At 42.5% G+C, this 26,098-nt stretch overlaps 2 protein-coding genes across 2 annotated transcripts; both read right to left on the reverse strand.

Moving 5' to 3' along the window:
• Positions 1–393: 393 nt before the first annotated feature.
• LOC138953816 (uncharacterized) lies at positions 394–5,012 on the reverse strand. Its single transcript, XM_070325760.1, has 3 exons — positions 4,544–5,012; positions 3,274–3,348; positions 394–1,232 (listed from the first exon to the last, which is right to left on the reverse strand). The coding sequence occupies exons 1-3, from the start codon at positions 5,000–5,002 to the stop codon at positions 1,215–1,217; spliced, it is 552 nt and encodes a 183-aa protein (XP_070181861.1). The 5' UTR covers positions 5,003–5,012; the 3' UTR covers positions 394–1,214.
• Positions 5,013–5,114: 102 nt separating this feature from the next.
• On the reverse strand, positions 5,115–25,018 carry LOC138953309 (uncharacterized). The gene is made up of 12 exons (XM_070325108.1): positions 24,872–25,018; positions 22,475–22,618; positions 22,021–22,122; positions 21,715–21,829; positions 21,070–21,156; positions 20,543–20,703; positions 19,159–19,281; positions 18,571–18,673; positions 17,494–17,589; positions 11,646–11,732; positions 7,390–7,635; positions 5,115–5,209 (listed from the first exon to the last, which is right to left on the reverse strand). The coding sequence occupies exons 1-12, from the start codon at positions 25,016–25,018 to the stop codon at positions 5,115–5,117; spliced, it is 1,506 nt and encodes a 501-aa protein (XP_070181209.1).
• Between the last annotated feature and the right edge of the window lie 1,080 nt (positions 25,019–26,098).

A 26,098-nucleotide genomic window follows, 5' to 3' on the forward strand; every position in this document is an offset into this window, starting at 1 on the left:
ACAATTACAGTCACAACATTAAGTCAGGACTAAACGCTAGCACAATTACAGTCACAACATTAAGCCAGGACTAAACGCTAGCACAATTACAGTCACAACATTAAGTCAGGACTAAACGCTAGCACAATTACAGTCACAACATTAAGTCAGGACTAAACGCTAGCACAATTACAGTCACAACATTAAGTCAAGACTAAACGCTAGCACAATTACAGTCACAACATTAAGTCAGGACTAAACGCTAATATGCTGAAGAACAGAAAAGAAGGGGGAAAACAAAAAACAAATCAAGCAATCAAAAAACAGAAAAGATGAAATGCACTAGAGTCAACAGCCACTGTGATTGTCTTACTGCATAAAACAAGTGTCTTGTATCGAGTGCCTGTTCCGAGCACCGTGCAGCGCGTGGGTTAACAAAAATTACAGCACAAAACTGCTCCAGAAATCAAACACAAACACCCTGCGCGAAACTTATTCTCACTCTATCACACAGTTTAGACTAAGTACTTACTGACGGCAACATAAAAAACACAGTTGGTGGGTGCTATCAATATTGAGCGTGGTTAGAAAATGGTACACAACGCGCACAGTCTCTTTCTTTCAAGAGGAACAAAGAAGCACGTGTCCGTATGAGTGATATCAGTTTTACCACAAAATCAAACAAAACGAGTCCTGCGCTAACCTCTAGTTTGCACTAACACAAAGCCTGTATATCAGACTAGCCAAATAGACAGATTGAACGTAATCCAAGGGTCAAGTCACGGAAACGATCCCATTTTCACACCAAGAAACACGTATTTTTTTCTGACCGGCATTTTCACTTGGACACATTCCAGAGTGACCTAGATAAGACGCTTGCTTTCGGCTCGCCCGCTTGCCCTCGGAAGGGGAGAGTTTGACTATAAAATTAGCCCGCCAGCTGCAAACTAGCCGCTTGCAGACTTGGCTGAGGAGGCAAAAATCCCAGTAGAATAGAATACAGTGACGAGTGTACATGGGAGTTTCAGCCCACGAACGCAGAAGAAGAAGAAGAACGGTTGAAAACGACGTTAAACACCAAATAAAGAAAGAAAGTGTTTATCTGCCTGCATCACAGTCACTGATAGATATAAATTTAAGGGTTCTGCATCGTGTTCTTCCACACTTAATGGCACAGGAAAGGCACTGAAGACAGAGCAGATTTCTCCCTTCGTTCTTTGACACCGCCTCACCCTTTATGAAATCAGAAATATCTGGAACACAAAAATAGAAGACTGTGTTATTGTCTGCTCTGTGCTTGTTTTCTGAATTCTGATTCAAAATAAGTGATAACATGAATGACTCGCACACATGTGCACGCGCACACACACAAACGTGCATACACCACAAAAAAAACACACACACAGAGGAATCCAGGGATTGAAATATACTGGTTTTAATTGCCAGGCTGTAAATGTGCTGTTGTTCATGAATTCTAACATGAATTCAACAAACAAAAAAAAGCCTATCCTGTTTGAGTAGCAAGGTCAAATCTGAATCACTTGAGCCATTGATTAAGCTTCAGTCACACACGCGATTCAATCTTGAGCCGATCGCACATCACATCGTAGGCCATTGACCCGTTACACGACGAACGATAGACTAATGATTGACGAACGATAACTCCACGTGAGCGGGGCTTTTTTGTTTGTTTGTTTGTTTGTTTGCTTAACGCCCAGCCGACCACGAAGGGCCATATCAGGGCGGTGCTGCTTTGACATATAACGTGCGCCACACACAAGACAGAAGTCGCAGCACAGGCTTCATGTCTCACCCAGTCACATTATTCTGACACCGGACCAACCAGTCCTAGCACTAACCCCATAATGCCAGACGCCAGGCGGAGCAGCCACTAGATTACCAATTTTAAAGTCTTAGGTATGACCCGGCCGGGGTTCGAACCCACGACCTCCCGATCACGGGGCGGACGCCTTACCACTAGGCCAACCGTGCCGGTACGCGAGCGGGGCGGAAGTGACGTGTCACAGTGAACACAGCAAACACGCTTTGCGAGAGCAGACGCTAATGTTCGAACATCGCTCTACCTTTCTTAAAAATACCTTTCAGCATTACGCCTTTTGCGAGAAATAAAGTTCCCAGACAGTTGCAATTAATGTTTCCCGACCGCTGTACACGCCTAAAACGTCTCCTTTATATCTGAGTAAGAAACTGTTCTTCCAAAAAGTTTTGAATCGACGAAGAGATGCTGTCCGCCACTATTTTACGTCACGGCATGAAGGCCGCAATGACGCGTTCTGATTGGCTCTGCCCCTGCGATTGACTGACGACTGGGTCGCAGGAATAGAACAAGTTCTAAAGCTCAAAGCTACGAGGGAATCGCATGAGACTGAGTCGCAGACTTGTCGTAGCTAATTTCCACGACTCAGTAGCCTGTGTGACAGGGTAAATCTCACGAATCGCATGTGTGACTGCCCTCTGGGCGGGGATGTAGCTCAGTCGGTAGCGCGCTGGATTTGTATCCAGTTGGCCGCTGTCAGCGTGAGTTCGTCCCCACGTTCGGCGAGAGATTTATTTCTCAGAGTCAACTTTGTGTGCAGACTCTCCTCGGTGTCCGAACACCCCTGTGTGTACACGCAAGCACAAGACCAAGTGCGCACGAAAAAGATCCTGTAATCCATGTCAGAGTTCGGTGTGTTATAGAAACACGAAAATACCCAGCATGCTTCCTCCGAAAGCGGCGTATGGCTGCCTAAATAGCGGGGTAAAAACGGTCATACACGTAAAAGCCGTGGGAGTTTCAGCCCATGAACGAACAAACAAACTGCCCTCTTACTGAAGATATGTAACATTTGACAAGTTAAGAAGCATGGGTACTTATAAGGGTCTGTGATTTGTTTGATTTGAATTGATTTAAGATACAGAACCATCCTCATATAAGCTTTTGTGTAGGCCACTGTATATATTTGTCCAGGCATGTACATGTGATACAAGCATCCTATCACTTCGATGCATGCCGAGAAAATCAAGTCTGATTGCTGTCTGTGCAGAATGCCAATGTTGTTATGTGTTTTTGTTTGCTGAATTAATTGTGTCGGCGACACGTATGTCAATCTGCAAAAGTAATCCTGCAAAAAAAAGAATACTCTACACAGGAACCAGCCGGGCAGTTAATTTTGACATGTTTTAAGTTGTACGATCCTCTTATCCTGTGTAAAAGCCTCAACACGACTTGTGGCGATGAACATAATCACGTACAAAAGAAGAAATCAAATGTACCTTTATATTTATTCATACCTCATCATCAGAAGACTCCTGAGAATCCGTGTTGGCAGAACAGTGGTCTTCAGTTACTTTATCCCCTGCTGTGACCTGTCAAAAGGCAAAGCAAAATGCATCCCAGTTAATATTTGAGCCTTGCACATGAGAAATATCACCAATACCGCCAAAACCATCACATTTGAAGACATTTGCATCACCGCCTTTAAAATAATGTCACACTAAACATCATCATCCATGCACCATTACCACCAAATTGTAAGGAAATAGGGTCACAATAAACTCTCACTTCAATTTTGCCAATTTCGTATCTTTACGGCAGACACAAAGGAAAAGTTAAAGGTTCACAAACACACACTTTCTCTCTCTCAATCAGTCAATCAATCAACTTGTTGAGAAAGAAAATCTACAGATTTTGTAGGTTCACAAACACAAATGGACACACTTTCTCTCTCAATCAATCAATCAATCAATCAATCAATACGTTGACAAGAAGGGCAAAGCCCATACGACTCACATGCTTTACACATTTTTCCTACCAAAATACATGTGACCTTGACCCAAGGTCAAGGTGATCCAAGGTCATGCAACACAAAGCTGGTAATTCAAGACATAGGAAGTACAATGGTGCTTATTGGCTCTTTCTACCATGAGATATGGTCACTTTTAGTGGTTCACTACCTTATTTTGGTCACATTTCATAAGGGTCAAAGTGACCTTGACCTTGATCATATGTGACCAAATGTGTCTCATGATGAAAGCATAACATGTGCCCCACATAATTTTTAAGTTTGAAACAGTTATCTTCCATAGTTCAGGGTCAAGGTCACTTCAAAATATGTATACAATCCAACTTTGAAGAGCTCCTGTGACCTTGACCTTGAAGCAAGGTAAACCAAACTGGTATCAAAAGATGGGGCTTACTTTGCCCTATATATCATATATAGGTGAGGTATTGAATCTCAAAAACTTCAGAGAAAATGGGAAAAATGTGAAAAATAGCTGTTTTTTAGGCAACATTTATGGCCCCCTTGACCTTGAAGCAAGGTCAAGATGCTATGTATGTTTTTTGGGGCCTTGTCATCATACACCATCTTGCCAAATTTGGTACTGATAGACTGAATAGTGTCCAAGAAATATCCAACGTTAAAGTTTTCTAAGTCTCACAACGGACGGACGGACGGACGGACGGACGGACGGACGACTCGGGTGAGTACATAGACTCACTTTTGCTTCGCATGTGAGTCAAAAAAGGAAATCTACATTTAAATGTACTGATTTTGTTTACCCTGAGTATAGCTGGGGGTGCAGGCTCCTCATTGTTAACAACCTGAGAGGCTGGCGGAGAGTGGTCCAATACCAGCGGAGTAGTACTGTGTCCATAGTGAGAGTCACGTTTAGTTTTTACAATTTCTCCACCCAGGTTCGGTAATGTTCGCATGGCTGAGGAGGCTTGCACAGAGGAGATTTTTGTAAAACCTTGCTTTGAGCCTGGACACAACTTTTCGCTGGCCATAGTTTGTGTGGCTGGTCGTGTCTGCTGTGATGTGGTCAGCTTTTTCTTCTTCCTTGGAGTGGGAGAGAAACTAGTGTCACTAGCGGGGAGAACTTGCCGATCAAAGGAGAAAGAGATCTGATCAACTGGAGCAGCTTTTTCATGTCTGTGAACGTTTTCTGTCAAACAGTCCTTGGCGTTGCTGGCTGAACCGTGTCTGTTTGTAACACTAACACTGTTATTTCTCTTCATCTGACCACAACCATTGTCATGCTCCCGTGTACAACAATGCTTTTCTGTACTGGTGCTCTCCCTTCTCTTCCCACAAACACTTTCTGTCATGTTGGTATTGCCGTGTTCTTTCTCACAACTGTTGCTTGTGACTGCACAGTCTTTTCTCTTCATTGTAGTTTCTGTCCTTTGCTGGTTGCTGCTCTTCATCGTACAGTGATTCCGTGCCTGCCCAGGAGCAAGACATTCTGATATTGCCGGATATTTCAGCTTCTTTCTAGCTCTCTTTCTCTTTGCCGATTGCAGAGTTTCAGGTTTGCTGTTTTCAGTATGTGCCATAGATGTTTCATCTTTGTTGCTGTTACCCCTAGAATGGTCTGCAGAACTTCTGATTTCAGAATGTGCCTTTCCTATTTCCTCCTTCTCTCCCATTTCAGCACTTGCAGATCGAGTGTTCAGATGTATTCTGTGCGGTGCTTTTCTTTTGCTTTGGTCCTGAGAGTGAGAATGAGAGTCACTCCCGTTCTCAATAGACTCTTCGGAATGAACCTTACGAGACTTGGCTGTAACCTTCTTGAGCTTTACGACTTTAGATCTCCTCCTTTTTCCCTGTGACTGTTGGTTGTCTTCTTCATCTTTGACCTGACTCACTCTACTTCTCTTCAAATTTCTGTTGCAATCTTTCACAGATTTGTGTGCACATTTTAGTTTGGATCCAGTTTTATTTTTATCAATTTGTCCACCAGCACATTTTGCAGGTGAGGCTGGCACAGCTTCGGAACTGGGAAAATTCTGCGATGGCGAGTTCTTTTCATGGCAGTACTGTAGACGTTGCACCATAGCATATGCACCCTTGGATTTCAACCCCTCTCTAGCTCTCTTCTTGGCTTTGCGAAAAGGGCTAACATTTGTCTCTGCTAAGCTTAGCAACAACCTTTCTTTTGTGTACATCTTTTGCCGAGAGCCTTTACCACTAACAGATCTGCTTCTTTTCCTCTTTGCCACGGTCTGTGACAGTCCACTTGTGCAGGCTGCCTGTGGAGTGCCTTCACTAGTCAACACTTGACTGACTTCCCTCTCAGCTAATGCTTTAGAAAACCCCTGTCTTCTGTTGATTACCTGTGGAGGTTCTTTGCTAGGCAAAACATGAACCAATTCTTGTTTGGTAGTTGTGTCAGTTGACTGTGTTTTCTTGGAAGAAGTTCTGGTCTTTGGGCTTGTTTGTTCTTCCGGTGTTCTTGGCAAGGTTGGAGAATGACTGGCACTGAAACGGTTACGTAAAGTTCCGTTCTGAGTATGGACAGCTAGGATTTCATCCTCAAACAAATTTGATGCAGCCGCACCATGGTCGGTTGAGATAAAACCTGAGCAGTTCACTTCATCTGTGACAACAGGAAGAAGCTGTGACTTTGTGTTATGACGACTGTGTTTGAGCCTTTGGTCAAGTTCAGAACGTTTTGTCTCTGGGGTCATCTTCTTTCTGATCAAAGTCTTCGTCTTTTTGGCTGCTGCCTCTCTTCTTTTTTCTGCAGGTGTCTCCTGGGCAAACTTTGAAATGAGATTCCGCAGCACAGAATTGTTTAGCTCTTCATTGCTGCTGTCACTGTCATAGCACACGGAAGACGGTTGTTTTGGCTGAATGAAATCATCTGAGCAATTCTCTTCCTTTTTGGACAATGAGAGGCTATTCGTGGGGACACTTAACAGCCGCTTTTCAAACCCACAACTTTGTGGTGAATAACTTTCATTTTCAGCGTGGATTTCTACTTCGTGATTCTGTCTGCAATCTGCTGATAGCTGAGAAGTATCTTTCTGAGAAGCAGGTGGCTGTTGCTGAAGATGAAATGATGGCTCGTGACGCTCCCTCTTTTCAGATGGGGCAGATTTCTTGTGAAGATCTGGTACAGAAATTCTACCTTCCTCTACTGATTTCTTGTGAAGATCTGCTGATGGCAGAGGAATTCCAACTTCCTTCCTTGATAAAGCTCGATGGAAGCCCTCAAGTTTTGACGAGCATGATTTATGATGAAGAGCGATGGACATTCGATGAAGATCCTCCCCTGATGAAGTTGACAACTGATGCAAGTCCTCCTCCTCAGACTGATAAGAGCTTTTGTCAAGAAATGATGATGACTGAAGAAGATCCTCCTCTTCTACCCCTGATGGTTCAGGCAGCCGATGACGGTCTTCCTTTTTAGATGTACATGGGTTTGGATGGAGAATTGTTGATGACTGATGAAGACCCTCTCCCTCTTCTTTTTCCCCTGGTGAATCTGAAAGAAAAATTGTTAATGACCGATGACAATCCTCTCCCTCTTCTTCTTCCCCTGGTGAATCTGACTGCTGGTGTAAGTTCTTCATCTCTTCACTGGAGCGTAATTTCTGATGAAGATCGGTTAATAACTGACCATCTTCCTCTTCCTCCTCTGATGGAGCTGACAGTTGACAAATCTCTTCCTCGTCTTCTGGTGGCATTGCTTTCTGATGAAGAATACCTGGCAGTTGATGAAGATCCTCACTTTCCTCTCCGGATGAAGCTGACAATTGATGGAAGTCCTCCTCCTCCTCAGATGGGTGCATTTCCTGGTGAATAAATGATGGCAACTGGATGTCTTCTCCTTCCTCCTTTGACAGCTGACATAAGCCCTCCTCCTCTTCAAGTGGGCATGATTTATGATGAAGAGTTGTTGAGAAATTATGAATATCTTCTTCATCTGATAAAGAAGACATGCACAAATGCTGCAGGTCCTGCTCCTCCTCCACCACATCAGCAGAAGGTCTTGATTTCTGATGAATAGCTTCCGATGAATGATGAAGATATTCGCCTTTCTGCCCTGATGAAGCTGATGAACCTTGCTTGGTCACACTAGAAGGGTGTGTTTTTGACACTGCATATTTTATAAGCGGTGATCTCATCCCTGAAAACGAGCCAATGTTGTCGCTGACTTGCACAAATGTGAAAGTTGAGTTTAGTACCCCTTGTGATTGTGAGGTTTTCTGAACAATGCTGGGTAGACATGTTCCTGCTACTGCCTGTTTTGACAGAAAATGTCTCCTCTCTGGGACTGGCATACTCTGGTTGGGATCTCTATCTTGCAAGGAGTAGGTGGAGTTCATGCTGGGAAAAAGAATGTCTCGATCAGAAGGGCAACTTGATGGGTGCCTTGCAGGTGCAGCTGATTTGGAAGTACGCAGCCCAGGTTGAAAACTCAAAGCTTCATCTCCAGAAGGATTCTCAGGTGTGAAGACCCTCTTAGAAAATTTATCTTTTTCATGAAGATCCTGTGAGGTGTGTTTGTTGCCACTGACGATGCAATGTTTTGGATGGGGCAACACCTGCCTGCAGGTGTCACCAGATTGTCCAATCCTGGGTCCACAGCCGGTATCATTCTCACCGACACTAGCTGCTACTGTTGTGAGTTCCTCAACGGATGCCTCTTTGTCTGTCTTGGCAGCGTTGCTGGGCACTTCAACGTCATGTTTTGACATGTTTTCTTCTTGCCTCAAATCACTCAAACCTGACTTGCAAATGCAAGCAGGAATTGTTGACTTTTGAAGCAAACCGTTCGTAGCCGATTCAGAAATACTGCTGCGCTTTGGAGTCCTTGTTTGTTGTCTTGAAGCAGTCGGCTTTGATCCCAAAACCTCGTTACAGTTTGAGCAAGCCGGTTCTTGGCTGGAGTCAGAGGGTGTTTGCATTGAAGCAGTTTCATCACACATTGTCCTTGACTTTTGAATCAGATCATGTGACTCTGATTCTGAAAATTGATGTTCATTCGAGCTTGCGTTAGTGTGATCATCACAGTTTATGTCAGCTTGAGCGGGAGACACAGCAAGCGAGTTTGGTGTGGCATGAACAGCTTCACTCTCTTTGCTCAGGTTGCCTGAGTAGCTTTCCAGAAAATATTTCAACTTGATAAGCTGCTTTTGGTTACAGGAGCAAGCAAGCTCTCCACTTTCTCTCTGGTTATCTCCCTTGCCAGCAAATTCTCTGCCTACAATTTGGTCATGGTGAGAGATTTCTGGACCTGCATTTCTGTGTGTGGACTGGCACAAAAGGCAACCCTGGTGGTTCACATCTAACTGAGCTTTGTGCTCATTTCTACCACACACACTATGTGACTGCTTTTTACAAGAGTTGGAATGAGTTACATTGTCACTGCAAACTGAACTTGAAGGACATTTTTCTTCAGAACCTCTACGCTTCACTTTGCAGAAGCAGGAATGTATACTTCCCTCAGTTCTAGCAGCATGGCACAATGACTCTGCAATGGGCAAACAATCCGACCCCTCAAAGCTGTCTCTCCTCTGGTCAGTGCAACCCGTGGCTGCATTCCGTTTCTCAGTCTCATCAGGATTTGCAACCAGAAATGAGCAGCCCACATCATTGTCTGCACTAGTGCTAGCTCTTTTAACTGGAGATGGTGTGTCATGATGACTTTTCTCTGGTGAAAAAGAAAGGCTTAAGTCGATGAGGGCTGTCGAAGTGTGAAGTGCAGCCTCTTCCGATGACGTGTGATGCTGACTGCTTTTGGGTGAAAGTTTCCTCGGATCAAGTAGAGGTGTACTCGACGTCACACTTTTCTGGCATCGGCCCTTGTTTTGTCCTGGTTTCAGACGTTCTGAAAGTGAGCACTGGTATTAGAATAAACACAAATATTCAACTTGTTTCTAATGTCACCATCACTCTCAAATAAAAAAAAAATGTACGAATGCCCTGACAGTTTTGAAGCCGGTTCTGTTAAAAATCATGGCACAACCAGTGCCTTAATAAAGCTATCAATATGTCCAAAGATCCTCTAAATGATGGCGTGTAAATGTAAAATATGTTTAACAGATAAAAGACAGTAAGGACTGTTAACATGTTCTACTTGGAAAGAACAGCCGATTGTGTCTCCTGTGGCCGAGTTACTTCCCTTGGATCTAACCCAGTTCCAAACGCTTCATGCTAAAGTCAACATGTGAACTTCATACAGTTTTTAACGTTGGAACATGGATGTAAAACTTCGTCTGCTAGTCACATTCGAGGAAAGAACATTTCCTGAGCGATACCAAAACATGAACAGAACACACACTATCTGCCTACCGCCACAGCAGAATGACAACATCACTGTGTACTTGATTTTAGTTCAAAACATGGAAACTGACAAGAAACTTAGGAAGTTGAATGTGAACCCTTCTATCCTTCAAACTTTCTACCGCTCTTTCATCGAGTCTGTCATCACTTTTGGTTTTGTGTCCTGGTATGTGAAGAACAGGAATGTCTTAGTGCGAATGGTGAATGTCAGTAGCAAGGTGATTGGCAGGCAGCAAGCAAGTGTGGAGTCCCTGTATGAAAAGCGGGTGGTGAGAAAGAGTAGGCGGATAGCTTCAGATAGGTCCCATGTCCTTGCCCACCTCTATGAACTCCTTCCCTCTGGCCGTAGACTTCGCACGCACAAAGCTAGGACACTCAGGCTGCAAAACAGCTTCATCCCCAAATCCATCACCCTTGGCAACATGTAAACACATCCACATACCCGACTCAGCCCCTCTTCTGCCAGTGCAATCAGCAGTAATGTACATGTATGTATTGGTTTTATGTACGTCCGTAAATTTTCTGTGATATATTGTATGCTATGATTTTTTTTTTTTGCAATGATGTTTAGCCATAGTCCGTTATACGCGTAGGTGTGCGAGAATATGTAAGCGCAGTGCTTTAAAGATGTCCATGTGGGAATGTGTAAGTGGGCGTAGTCGAATGTCCATGTGGGAATGTGTAAGTGGAGCATATAAGAATGCCCATGTGTGAATGTGTAAGTGGAGCGTATAAGAATGTGTAAGTGGAGCGTGGTCGAATGTCCATGTGTGAATGAGAAAGTTGAGCGTATAAGAATGTCCATGTGTGCGATGTGTAAGTGAGACATGGATGTGTTCATGACTGAATGCGTAAGCACAATGCAAGGAATGGCCAGAGGTATGTGGGAGGTGTGTTTATAACCTGCCCTGTTATATAGTGCTATATGTCTTATGTAAAAACAATGTCCTGTTTGTATTATTGTTATGTACCACGTCTGAATTTCTCTATGAGATAATAAAGTATTCTTATTCTTATTCTTAAGTGTTAACAGAATTGAATGATTTGCACGGAACTATACAACCGCGCATTAATCGATCGCAGGTAGACTGGTTGGGTGAATATGATTCGATCAAACTTTTGCGCAAAAACTCCTCTATCTTTGAATAACTGAAGAAAGGAGGAATAAAGAGGTTACATACCTCGTCTCAGTGATTATCAAAAATAATGGTCGAAGTTCGCAGTCATGAAAAAGCTCGCTGAAGCTCGCATTTTTCATGATCCGCTAACTTCGACCATTATTTTTGATAATCACTGAGACTCGGCATGTAACCTCTACCTCTCTAGTCGCAAATAGCAATTTGTTGCAATCATCCAATCACCAGATACTGTTCAACCCCCACCCCTAAGACCGCCAAAACGCTGAAAATATCATGCCTTCAAAAGGAGCAAGTCTTAAAAGGAAGGTAAACTTACAAAGGTTAAAAAAAAAGTTTAAGTGTGAGAAAGAAAGGTATAAAAAAAAACAAGAAAGTCTTAGAATGTGTGTGCGTGCGTGCGTGCGTGTGTGTAAGGGTTCCATTGTATCAGCAGTTTGTCGCAACTAACCTGAGTGCTGAGGCATGAGGTAGGACAGACAGATCTCCGGAGCCAGGAAGGGGTGGAGGGCAGCCTGGTGTGGCGTCAGACGTTCAGCTGTGAGGGCAATGTTAGAAGTATGTGTCAAACGTCTAACAACAGATTTGATTAGTCCTAAATCTCGTCAGTTAAAAGCGTCAAACCAGCATTTATGTTCATGCACGAACTCTAACATACACTTTCTCTCTCTGTTACATACACAAACACATGCACACAAACATACACACACACTTCCTCTCTCTCTACAAATACATTAAGACCCTGATGACATGTCACTGAACCTGATTTATAAGGGTTCGTCTCTTCTGTAACATGAAGAACACAAATCTGCTGAAGCTGTTCATCACATTATCCTCATTACTGCCACAGAAATACACAAGTTGTTGCAGCGTCTTAGAGTTCGAGATTTTCAAATACTTTGCTCGAAGGTCTTGATAAAAAGGACATAAAAATACAACATGGTGTTCTTCTTTATCAGCTGTACAGAGAGGACAGTTTCTTGTCGTTTGGTTTGGTGTGTTTTGTATTTGTTGAATTTTATGCGTGACTATAATTTATAACTGTGCAGATACTATTGCTGTTATTTTAACCACTATTGTAAGGGGCTGTGGCCTTAGACAATTAAAGATTTGTTCTTGTTCTTGTTCTCTCTCTAACACACACATTCTCTCTCTTTAACACACACACACACACAATGACTCATACGCACGCATACTCAACCTTCTTCCCAGAACAAATTTCCTCTTTAAAGGCCGAGGTCCAACAGGCCAGAATACCCATGGGTATGGGCGGAGCCTATTTTCAGTGACCGACAGGTCTCAAGTTACCTAGTCTGGTGGATGCAGTGGCCAAGGCATTCCGCTTGATTAAACAAGCCAACAGCAGTTTGTTTGTTTATTTGTTGCTTAACGTCCAGCCGACTACGCAGAGCCATATCAGGACGAGGAAGGGGGGGATGAAGGGGGCCACTTGTCAAGCGATTCCTGTTTACAAATGCACTAACCCATTACTTGTGTCCCAGCAGGCTTTAGTAAAACTAAATTAATACCTACTGGAAGATTACCAGTTTCCAGTATGTTAAAATAGGCTTAACTATCTACTGCTGGACTTACATCAGAACACTAACAGATTAAACTATACATGAATCGCGAGACAAGCGGCAAGAGAAGAGATTTTTGGAAAAAATACAGGTGAATGAGCAAGAAGGCAGAAAAAAGAAAAGAATTCATGAAGAAAAAGAGAGCATGACAGGAAAGAGGAACCAAAAATCTACCTAACAGCAAACTAGAAAGCTCCTGCGGTTCCAAAAACAGGAGGGGCCTTTAATTTCATAACCGCAGTGCCCCACTGCGGGAGCCAACAGCAGACTGCATACCTCGCCTTGGTGTGTGTGCCTTTCTTGTGAACCTCTGTAAAGTCCCGTTATGTATGTGTGTGTGTGTGTGTGTGTGTGTGTGCGTGTGGTATTCACCTTTTTTTCTGACGGTTATTTGGAAGCATTATTAGTTGCAATAATTTATTCACACCAGCAATAAATCCTCTGAATGCAGATTACACGCACACACATACACACACGCCGTCGCATGCGCGCCCGCATTTGTACACTTGTGCAATACAACTGAGCACATGGTGAAAGTTATGCAGTGCCATGCACTAACGCAACCGGTCAACCTGACTTTGTGTTGTAGACTGAAGAGTAGAAATACCCTCTCTCTTGGTGCAGAACCTGAGTGGAAAATCGCACCAACAATCGGATGCCAAGAACTTGAGGGACCATCTACAGAGTTAAATGTGTCACTGCTTTCTGTACATGCATGTTTGAATGTTTCACCCAAGACATTGGCGCCACTATGTAGCTCTGTGTCTTGGTTTTACAGTTCCCAAGGTATCAAGGTCGGTACTGATTTCAAGACGAGTAGGTCAGTCTAGCCGGCTTTTGGAACAGTGGAACCCTTGTTACACAAACCGACTGCATTCTCTAAAGAAAATATATTGACCATTGTCTTTGCCATAACAAGCCAAATGTAAAGCCTGTGAATCTAACAAGTTGAAACTGACTTGTTGGACACCCTTATTTTGAACAAAAGATATAGTTTGCGGTTGTTAATTACGCATGTGACCGTTGGCTTCAGGTTGACCAGTAAATCCAGATACATAACGGCACTGTGAGCGTGCATTTCGCTCCCCGAGCCCACATGTTTGGTTTTGTCTAAGACTAACTAGGTTACCAAAATTTGCGGGAAGAGGAGAAATTTGGTGGGAAAACTTGCATTTAGTCAGTCAAGGCATGGTCTCGCGTCGTGTCCGGAGGAGAACAGCTTTGTGACTAATAAATGTTTAATTAGATAGCAGAGCATCACTATTGCTGGATGTTGATGAATATGATATCTGTGACAGACAGGGATTACGACATTTGTTGCAGAGTCGCCTGAAGAATGGTGTTTTAGTGTGTGAAAAAGTGAAGAAAGTGTCTTTCATGAGTCATGAGTGCCTGGTTCCAACGTGCATGACTGTGATACGCGGTGTTCTACCGGAAACATCAAGCAACGCGTATACAATTATTTTCTCTGGAAAAGTCTGCCATAAATTGAAGACATTGGTACCGTAAAATCCCTAGCAAACGCCCACCCCCCCTCCGCACAGATTTCGGCTAAAAGTAGGGGATGGGCGTTTGCTAGGTATACACCCCTTGGCAAGATAAGGTGTCATCACATTTACACGAGAAATAAATTGATACAACAATGTCAGAGAAATACAGTGGGACAAAAAAAAACAACACAGACACATACAGACACAGACACACACACCAATAAATGAAGAAGAACCAAGAACGCTGAGGCGTGATTAACCATTCAGTCAAGCGATTGCACGCTAAACTACATCCGTGTTCCTTTTACACACACACACACACACGCGCACACGCACACACACACACACACGTACACACACACACACACACGCGCACACTAAAGCTGTGCCTTTTGATCTTTGGATATCACAGAGAAGTACAGGCAAGATTAAAGGCTGACATAGTCCTATTTAATTAGTTTAATTACTTTCAGGGCTTTTCCCATCGTTGCGGGGATGTATAAATTAAGCTTCCTGCAAAGTTTTAGGTTTGAAGTCCTTACCAATTACGAGAAATAATTAATTCTTTATTGCATTGTTTAGTAACAGTTCTCCAGGACTTGGGCTATTTTTAGACCGTTGACGTCGTAAACCAAAGATGGCGTTTGAGACTGTTCTGTTTACATTCGACACTATCAACATCACTTTGCAATAATGAAATAAGTTTTTTCTGTGTTCGAAAGCTACAGCCAATCGTTATTATATCCCCTTAGGTACAGTTTTATAACATTATTGGCTCATGTAAACAATATGAATTAATTAATGATTGCTACGAATATGGCAGCCTAAAATGGATCGTGAGCTTTTCTGGTGACAGCCGTCTAACATATGAAAGCAGTAAGCATCCATTAGGAAAACTTTTTGATTGCAAAAGTAATATATTCTACAAACAACTCTGCTCATTTGCAAACTTTATGTCCTGACATTGTAGCCTGTAACTTCAAAAGCACAGATATGGGCCATTCTTTCAACACACACACAAAACAATATGGCAGCCTTAAATGGATCGTGAGCTTTTCTGGTGACAGCCGTCTGACATATGAAAGCAGTAAGCATCCATCAGAAAAACTTTTTGATTGCAAAGTAATATATTCTACAAACAACTCTGCTCATTTGCAAACGTTATGTCCTGACATTGTAGCCTGTAACTTCAAAAGCACAGATATGGGCCATTCTTTCAACACACACACAAAACAAAACAATTAAAACGCACAAAAAGCCTCCAAATGATATGTCTGACTGGCAGTTTCAACGTTGATATCTTTGAGGCAGCAGATGTTTCCGCCGCAAAGTGAGACTGATTCGGAAGAATACTTGCTTCCTTTGATGAAAAGAGATCGTGGATTGTTCAGCAAACACACACACACACACACACACACGCGCGTGCGCGCGCGAGCACACACACACACACACACACACACACACACACACACACACACACACACCATGTACGAAAATAATTGATTTTTTTTTTATTATGCATTCTTATTCTTTTGATTGGAAAAGAGTATTGTTACAATGTAGTTTCCATATGGATTAATAAATTTGAGTTGAGTTGAGTTGATTTGAGTTGAGTATCAAACCGAGTATTAACCAGACGGGAAAGTCACTCCAATAAATGAAGAAGCAACAAGAACGCTGAGGCGTGGATTAACCATTCAGTCAAGCGATTGCACGCTAAAAGATAACAGATATCAATTATTTTCGTAAATAAGCGTGATCTTCCGAGCGATGGTGATGATTTTGGGTTTGTGATATAGACACATTTTAAATCAATGTTTGTTTCTTTTGGGACTGTATATATTTTGTAAATAAAAAAAACCCCACTATAACAATAGAATCAGGTACCTTTTTCTATTAAAAAAACCAAACAACCGGGGTGGGCGTTTGCTAGGTAGTGACCCCTCTGCACAACTTTTGCAGGGTTCATACAGACACCTGACAGTGAAATTCAAGGAGTATTCAAGGAGTTTTCAAGGAGTATTTCCAGTATCCCAGCTCCACCATGGCAGGCTCCAGAGAATCAATCAGGGTGGTTGCATAAGCATGTCCAAGAAATTTGGAAGCGTAGTATTCCGTTTGTACTTGCTGCCCGTTCCAGCAACGAACAAAAATGTCAAGTTGCTTCATTTTGCTGAAAAACTTTAATATTAAAATTTTTTTTTTTGCCTGCACTTCAGAATTCAAGGAGGTTCAAGGAGGTTAAACACAAGAATGACCATTTTCTCCAAATTCAAGGAGATTCAAGGTCCTTGAAAAGGGGGGTTGAAAATTCAAGGGGATTCAAGGAGATTCAAGGAGCGTACGAACCCTGTTTTGGTCAAAAGTGGGGGGTGGGCGTTTGCTACATACTGGGCGTTTGCTAGGGATTTTACGGTACCTAACTCACGATTGTATTCATCCACCAAATAACTTCAGCTTCCTTTTTCAGCCCAAGAAGAAAACTTTTTTTTCGGTTGAATATGTTTCACTTTTTAAAAAAAGAAGTAATAAATACCAAACTAACATTCGTAAAGTGCAGACTATCTTTGAAACGATTAATTAATTACAGAACGATTATTGAAAGTGTTTCACTCTCAGGCAGATTAGCCAGTGGTGTCATGTAGCATCCATGGCTGCTGCAAGAGCGTGGAGTGACCGAAACTTTGGGGTCAGGCAACATCTGGTAAACGTAATGTGGCGGGTGTGTGTTGCCGAAAAGGAATGAGCGGTGGGTGCGTGGACATTATCTTTCTCGTGTCTTTAGCTCCGCCCAGTCCACCACGACTGACAGCCGTTTGATTTTGAATTCAAATTTGATGAGTGAATTTTTTTTCTGAAAGTACGTTATCCAGGGGTTATTATAAACACTTTTTGGGGTGCTTGTGTGGTGTACACCTTCAAATGTTTGCTTGACAAAAATGGTGCTTTTGAGTTTGGTATAGATAGAGTATTTTTGAAAATAATATTTCAAGTGAGAGCTCGTTTCCTGAAAAGGGCTGGACATTAGATTGAAGTGCCACGCGCCGCTCTGCTTTTATACCCGACCCTCGGCCTTTAACCAATATTTTTAGTATCAGGATCCTTCAACAATCTTCGCTTACACAAGAAATTCAACCATCTCATTCTGTCAGAAAATGGAGAAATTAAAAATTGTTACCAACATATTGCAACAGCAGAAGTGACAACAGACACACAAGACACCACTGACCTGGATCATACTCCAGCAGGCCCGCCAGCAGGTGGACAAAGTTGTGGTCAACCTGACTGGTCAGCTTCTTGAAAGCTTTGAACAGGTGTACTGCCACTGCACAATAACCATCCAAGTGTGTGTGTCAAGTGCTAGTCTTTCGGATGAGACGAAAAACCGAGGTCCCTTCGTGTACACTACATTGGGGTGTGCACGTTAAAGATCCCACGATTGACAAAAGGGTCTTTTCTGGCAAAATTGTATAGGCATAGATAAAAATGTCCATCAAATACCCGTGGGACTTGGAATAAAGTAAAAAAAATTCCATCTCACACGGCATTAAGCCTCAGGAAACATGAATACACGCATGCAGAAAAAAAAAATATGGGTAGCGCCGTATGTATGGCAGCTCGCTTTCCCCGGGGAGAAAGCAGCCCGAATTTCCATGAGGGTAACCTCACTGGACTGTAAATCTTATCCAATCCATCCAATCCATCCAATCCAAGTCATTAGCTTTTCACGCACAAACACTTTTGCATTCATGACGTCAAAATCATAATCGAGTGGTGTATGAATAACAAATGGAAGTCAGGGCTCTGAGTAGTAACACCCACAACAGCTTCATGAAGTCACTCGGAATCACATTGAATATGCATGTGTGTGTTTGACTGTGTATGAGTATGTGTGTGTGTGTGTGTGTGTGTGTGTGTGTGTGTGTGTGTGTGTGTGTGTGTGTGTGTGTGTGTGTGTGTGTGTGTGTGTGTGTGTGTGTGTGTGTGTGTGTGTGTGTATGTGAATTACTCTGCCTAATACTAATTGAGGACGTTCGAAATTAAAATAACGCTGTTGGTGTTTGCGTGTGTGTATGTCCGTGCGTGTGTGTGTGTCAGACGTTTCCACTTATTTACAAGCATGCATGAGTATAAGTGCCTAACAGCTTGTCGTTGAAGCGTTTGTCTATTGTTCTTGGATTGTAGAATAAAGTACTCATTCTCCATTCATCAATTGATCTTAAGCAACACCACAAAAACCAATGCAACAATCAACACAAGATATTCAGAACTTTGAAAAAAACACAAAAAGGCACATTTTGTTTACCATGTCCTTTGTCAACATCGTGGTGTGTGAACTCCTGCAGCAGAGGGTAAAACTTGCCCTTACAGAACTCCCCTCTCGGCAGTGGGCCCAGCACATCCCTCATCTGGAGAACCAACAATTCAATATATCTTTCAGACTACATGTACAACCAGTTTAATACCAAGTGCCATGTGAGTGCATTATTCTGATGCACTTTGGGAAAGAAGCAGCACTTAGTTTGCTTAGTAGTCTTATCTTCTTCTTTCTGTTAAATTTGAGTAAGAGTTTTACATTGGAATAGAAAAAGTACCCTGTCTGATCTCAACGAGACTCATTAACAATCATTACATTTTTTTAATAATTTTTACCTCTCACAATCACGTGTTCAGAATGAATTAATTTTCACACACACACAACCCCCACCACCACACATTACATTTACCAGAGTTTGGGAAAAGAGTCGACCCATTAATCTTCAACTAACTGGTTTCAATACAAGTCAAAACAGTAAGGTAGCATATAGACGCTCATGAAAGTGTTGAACCCAACAAAATGACAAAATCACAGACAAGTCAGTGTGTATAGAATTTACATATTTCAGCAGCTCACCGATTGAACCATTTCTACCCTGGTGGTGCCACGGATGAGCGGTTTTCCGAGGTAAAGCTCCGCCAAGATGCACCCAATAGACCACATGTCTATCTCAGCATAAAAGGGCAGCCCAAAGAACACCTGCAATGTGTCACACAAGTGTCTTAACTCGGCCCTCATCAAGACCAGCAGTCACTTCCTCAAAATAAATATAAAACCACACACCTGAATCATATACTGAAAACTGCTTAACAAGATCAAAACCTGGTGTATTGCCATGCTAAGGTACAATACCAACAAAATGTTTAAATAACCTTCACAACCTTTTCACCAACAAAACAATACAAAGCTTTGAGGATGCACACTCTTTTGGGAGGAGCGATATGGTTCTTTTTCAACTGCAATGGGTGAGCCTCCCGTAGTTACCTCCCTTACCTTACTACCCCCTTAACAAACTAGAAAATACGTGTACATTTCAAGTGATGCTGTTTTAAAAATTCAAGTTTGATACACTAGAACCCTCTGTTAAATACCGCCAAAAATATGAGAAAGGAGGGAATTTTGAAACGATAAATTTACAGGCATTTTGAACAGACAACAAGTCGCGTAAGGCGAAAATACAACATTTAGTCAAGCTCAGTCGAACTCACAGAATGAAACTGAACGCATTGCATTTTTTCCGTAAGACCGTACACTTGTAGCATCGTCTGTCCACCGCTCGTGGCAAAGGCAGTGAAATTAACAATCCAGAAAAGCGCGGTAGCGGTTGCGCTGAGGAGTATAGCACGCATTTCTATATCTCTATTCTTGTTGAACATTTGCTTCGTTCGACAATGTCTTTGCGGTGCGCCATTTTGTTTCGCAAACTGGAAAATGCAAAGGCGAAGACTGTACCAAATACGATTCCGAACTGTTTGAGAAATAAATGCTGTTTGAGAATCTTCTTCTTCTTCTTGGCGTTCGCAGAGGTTACACGATCAGTCCAGCACTGGTGATAAATGTTGTCGTTTTCTCCAACTCCTGTCGACTGCCAAATGGTTTGGTCTGCAAGGGAGTTGGTGACGGCCACACTTCTTTCCGTTCCTCATCTAGTCAGGGACATCGCTGTAAGATGTGTTCCGCTGTTTGGTCTTCTTGACCGCAGGCACAGGTTGGTGATGGCGCCAGCTTGAACTTTCGGTTCATGTGAGCATTGAGCCTGTTGTGGCCAGTACGCACCTGATGAGGTTGACTTACTGCTCTCTGGAGGTAGAGTGTTCTGTGGGAGGACTTCCCTGTACTGTCGAGAAAGTCTCTTGCTCTCGTGTACAAAACTGCTCCGTTTGAGCCGGTTCTTGGTGAGGTTGCTCAGTCTGTGCTTCATGGGGTGGTCGGGTAGGCACTTGAGCTTCTCGGCCTCTACCATAGTCTTGGCTTCTCTTCTCTGACAGAGGGGTTGGATGGTGGTAAGCTTCTCCATTTCGTTGATGGGCGTGAATTTCATTGCACCAGTGATGAGTCGGAGGGCCTGGTTTTGCACACGGTCGAGGGTCTGCAGGTTTGTCTTGGCTGAGGTTGACCACGCTGTGGAGCCGTACTCGAGGTGGGGTCCGATTGTTCCCTGATATACTGTCTTCAGTATCTTCTCGTTCGCTCCCCAGGTGGTACCTGCCAGCTTCTTGAGTATGGCTAGCTTGCGCCGGGCCTTCGTCTCTGCCTGTGCAATGTGTGGTTTCCAGGTCTGCCGTCTATCAAAGGTGACACCAAGGTACGTCGCTTCTTCATCCTCTCTCAGAGGAGTTCCACCAAGCCTGATGGTTCCGGCTTTCTGCTTTGGCGACAGTGTAAATAGGGTGGTGGAGGATTTCTCCTGGTTGATGGAGACGCACCAATCTTCTGCCCATGCGTTCAGCCTATCTGCCGCTTGTTGCATTCGGTAGGTGGCAGTACTTGCGTGCTCCTCCTTGCACCAGATCACAAGGTCGTCTGCGTAGAGAGCAGCTTTGATCCCCTTGGGCATCTCAGACACCAGATCGTCTGTTTGAGAATAAAATCGTTAAATATCATTTGACGCGGAAAAATAGATTACTCCAGCGGAATTCGTAAGTTGTGTCCACGGAAATCCGCGGAAGAGTCCCACCCCTGCTTACCCTACTCACCCAGCAACTAAATTGAAAATTTGATTTTACCGTGTTATTTGCATTTAGCCTTTTACCTCTGGGGCTCTGTACAGTGGAGACTGGACTTCAAAGTGTTCATGGTAGAGTGCCAGCTCTTCTGATCTTAGGCGAATGGCGTTGCCAAAGTCTACCACCTTCATCGTGTTCAGGTCTGTCACTGCAAAGTTAAGGGTAGTTTTCAATTAGGCTGCATATCACACAAGCATCAGCAATGTTAAGTACACCGTTCACAGTACGCCATAATCGAATCCGGATTTCCGGCATACACCGGAAGAATCCCACCCATAAATCTCATTCTTTTTACCCTCAAAGACGGTGCCATGTTGTCAACATTGCAGTGTGTCACACTAAAGTCTCACCATAAGGTGACCCTGAGAGTGAAAAGCCTAGGAACCTAGAAGAAGAAGCTACTCACCGTCTTTGAAGAGAATGTTTTCAGGTTTGAGGTCAGCATGGATGACATGGTTCTGTCTGAGGAAGCCAGCCACCTGTAGCAGCTGTAGCGTCATTTTGCGAAGATTCTTCAGCTTCTGCAAAATAAAAATCACAGTGGAACTCCCTTTTGAAGACCCCCAATTTAAGAGTCCCCCCTCCCCCCCCCCCACCCCTTTAAGACTTTGCTTTGCTGTCCATACATAGGAACATTGCTCATTACTAACACTCACACTTAAAAATGTGTGAAATAAAGTTGTTACATTCCTCAAGTTCCAAAGCAACTGACCTCTTCGTGAGTGTAACTGGATCCTTTGAACACTTGAGTGATTGGCTTGGGGTTCAAGGCATCAAACACCAGACAGATGTGACTATCGTACACAAACACATCCTGCAAAAGACACAAGCAGTAGGTAATAGTCAACTAACTACTTCATCAGTTTAGCTTTGCAAGGTCCAACAAAATTATCAACAATAAAGACATGTTAATTGTTTCTACTTTTTATTTTTTTTTTATAAATCTGAAATCAAATTGTTCCGAATTGGTAATGATGGCTCATATGAGTGATCGACAAGAAGAAGAAAGTAATGATGGCTGATTATTCATGTGAATGTTTCCACCAAATGACCAATTTTGTGTTTTTGCATTTTAAATCTTAAATTTCAGATATTAACCAGTAATACATGAGAAGTTTCCAGTCAATGGCATCCTTGTTTTTAAACCAACCATAAACCACACTCACTAGCAGCCTTGCAGTACGCGAGAACTTGTGTGGATCAGCGTTGGCCAACTGTCGCAGTATCCTGGCCTCCTGAAGCCCAATGTTAAACCACACACTGTGAGCATGCAGCGCCTTAATCACAACTTGACGGTCACGTTGTGTATCCTGCAATCAAAATTAAATACATTTAAAAATAATCAAAAATAAGATATTTGTCAATTTTGTGGTAGAAATACAGTGGAACCAATTTTTTTTACCCACCAAAAAATCCGTAAAACATGAAGTCATAAATGAGAGAGCCAGAGGTCTTGCAAGCAGGGGAGGGACTCTCTTGTGATGAAAAAAGAGGAAATCCCTTTTTTTCTAGGGGGGTTCGGGGGCATGCTCCTCCGAATTTTTTTTTAAATGGTACACTAAAATCTGTGCGATCTGGTGCATTCTTAGACTACATATCAACTCGTTTGGATCAGGTAAAAAAAGACATTTCTCCTCACTCCCCCCCACCAAAAAAAAACACACAAAAAAACACCCAACCAAACAAATAAAACACTTTCACACAACAATGGTAACATTGTAATGGTGCATATTTACGTAATGAACCATGTATCCATAATCCAATACTGGCAATAGTATGATCCAAGTGACGCCCCAATGCATTGAAGCTCAAAATTACTATTAGTTATCAGGAGTTTTCACCGTCAGCACAATTTAACTCTCAAGCCTCCAGTGTTCTGTTCCATCTTCACTTCTCTCCATATCATTCAGTCAACAAGTTATAGATACTGTGATCTTCTTCTTCTTCTTCGTTCATGGGCTTAGACTCCCACGTTCACTCATGTTTTCAGCACGAGTGGATTTTTACGTGTATGACCGTTTTTACCCCGCCATTCAGGCAGCCATACGCCAATTTTGGGGGAGGCATGCTGGGTATTTTCGTGTTTCTATAACCCACCGAACTCTGACATGGATTACAGGATCTTTTCCGTGCGCACTTGGTCTTGTGCTTGCGTGTACACACGAAGGGGGTTAAGACACTAGCAGGTCTGTACATAAGTTGACCTGGGAGATCGGAAAAATCTCCACTCTTAACCCACCAGGCGGCAGCGACCGGGATTAGATACTGTGATGAAATGAGACGTGGAAAAATAGATTACTCCAGCGGAATTCTTAAGTTGTGTCTGCGGAAATCCGTGGAAAAGTCTCACCCCTGTATAATGGAGTAATATTTAAACATGAACAGAAAATCTGAAATTGAAAATCATGAGTGTTACAACAATAAATTACGTCCCATTAATAACAAAATGATAAAAAATCAAATAGCAGCGGTAAAAAACTGTATATTTTAAAAAACTTTTAAAAATTTAAAAAGGGGGTAATTTTTTACAAGTTCTTTAAAAACTTGTAAAGACCGTGCGAACCCTGTTATGTCAACATGCTGTACATTTATCTCAGGGTTACTGCCATCATCATGGCTAAAATTAATGTGGTTATCTCCCTTTACACCATTTTCCTCTGACTGTATCAGTGAATCCACAGTGAATCCACGTCTTTCAAGTGCATACGCACTACAAACCTTGCTGAGATAAATAAACCAAGGTCAGCTCAAATTTAGAACTCTAATCCCTTACAAGCTTCCATGTGGGGGGGGGGGGGGGTGTCTGCACTTCCTTTTTCTCCTGAAAACACCTGTCCCTCTAACAGTAGCTCACTGCTCAGGTATCTGACTAATGAAGTGTGAAGATAACATGGGTGCTAACCACAGGCAAAGGGTCAAGCCACCCCTGACCCCATGCACTTTTCTGCATCACTGACTTCCAATGAAAATAATCTTGAAGAAGGTCAAGAGTGCGCCTTGAGTGGTGAAAGCAAGTTTTGTCTAACTTAATCTGACTCCACAGCAGAGCAGTCTTTGTCTACTTCACATGCTGGAAATTGCTAGTCCTTTGTCAGAGAAGTTTACATTTGTTTCCTGGTTTCCCCCAAAATCGGCGTATGCTTCCAGAATAGCGGGGTAAAGACGGTCATAGACTCATACACGTTAAAACCCACTCATGCAAAAAACATGAGTGAACGTGGGAGTTTCAGCACATGAACAAAGAAGAAGAAGAAGTTTCCTGATTTTCACAACAGAAAGCTTGTACAATACAGTGAAAATGTGATGGTCTCTCCTTGCAGCTACAAGTACAACACAAAACGAATGTAATTCTCAATTATTTTCTTCATGGGAAATGTTTTCTCTCAATCCCAAATGTTCTCTCCGGAAGACGTTCTTTCCCCCCTGAAAACCGTGGAACCGGTAAGTTTGCCAGCCCATTCTGATCAACAAAGCAATTAGCATGCCATATTATCTAAAAATCTAAGTATCCAAGAAATCTCATTGCCAACTGAAAACAGAACCAGCCAGCTAGCCATGCTCACCTTTGCCAAGATAATGGTTGCTGACTGTCCACGGTGATGGATGATTTTCAAGACACGGTATCGGTCAAACAGGACTGTGCTGCATGCCAGCAAGAACTGACCTTGCTCATTAGTGAATTGACCACTCCTTCCGCTTTCCGTCTCCATGACTGATTGATAGTGATACTAATCCTGGAAAGAAGAGTTAGACCCAGATGATCAGATTGTTTTGACTATATCCAGAAATAGCCCTGTGGAAACGGTGTCTCATACTGAATGTAGAGTAATCATTTTGAGATTCATTCTCATGTGACGGCAAATCTCTCTCAGGGCTGAGGAGGGATATCTTTGGAGTTTGAAGGGTACTGAAAGTGACAGCCACAATTTTCAGAGTACTGGCTGTGCAAAAGTCACTTGTCTAACAGAATATTATTTACTGGAGTGGAATCCCACCTCCCACCACACATTTAGAACTATTAGAACCACTGATATAAGACTAAGACTTCACTCTATTTTTAATGTAAATAGTAATTACCCTGGAAGGGGTCCGCTTGTGGTGGTGGTGAGCACTCATATATATATTGTCATTATCATGTATGCAGCAAATGCTTCAGCAGATTATTAAGAGTCTATAAGACACCAAAATGTGTATAGCACATGATAATTGATATTACAATATGACAGCCAATCAGTTGAAATATTCAGGAACTTGATCAATCTGCTCAAAAATGTTACATGTGCCTTTTCTTGCTGAATCAGAATGAAGACAGATTAAAAACGTCGCGTGATACGATATAAAAACATTGAGTCAATCTGTCGTCTTGAAACTAAAAGATCAACACTTAAAAAAAACAGCTAACACCGAGACTACATACATGTACTGAGGCTTCTCTAGATTTAACCCGAAGACTGGGACGGGTCCAGCTTGTCTCCGCGAAGCATGCAAACGTAGTGCCTAATTAACCTATTTTCTTCAACTGTGAGTACATTTTCAGAGTAAATATGGCATATCTATAGATCTATCAATATATTTATTTTTGGAGTCAGGAATTGATAAAGAATAAGATTAAATCAATTTTGAATAGATTACTGAAATGTTCATTTTAATCAGAATTATATGAGACTTTTAATGACCAAACTCATTCATTAATTTTCAAGCTTCCACTTCCAGTTCCAAGCTGTTCAAAATGGAATCCCATAGTCCGGGCTTTGTCAAAGAATGATTGACCAAATTGTCAAATCAATTTG

Source organism: Littorina saxatilis, linkage group LG17 (assembly GCF_037325665.1).
Source record: "Littorina saxatilis isolate snail1 linkage group LG17, US_GU_Lsax_2.0, whole genome shotgun sequence".
In the NCBI taxonomy this organism is placed as follows: domain Eukaryota; kingdom Metazoa; phylum Mollusca; class Gastropoda; order Littorinimorpha; family Littorinidae; genus Littorina; species Littorina saxatilis.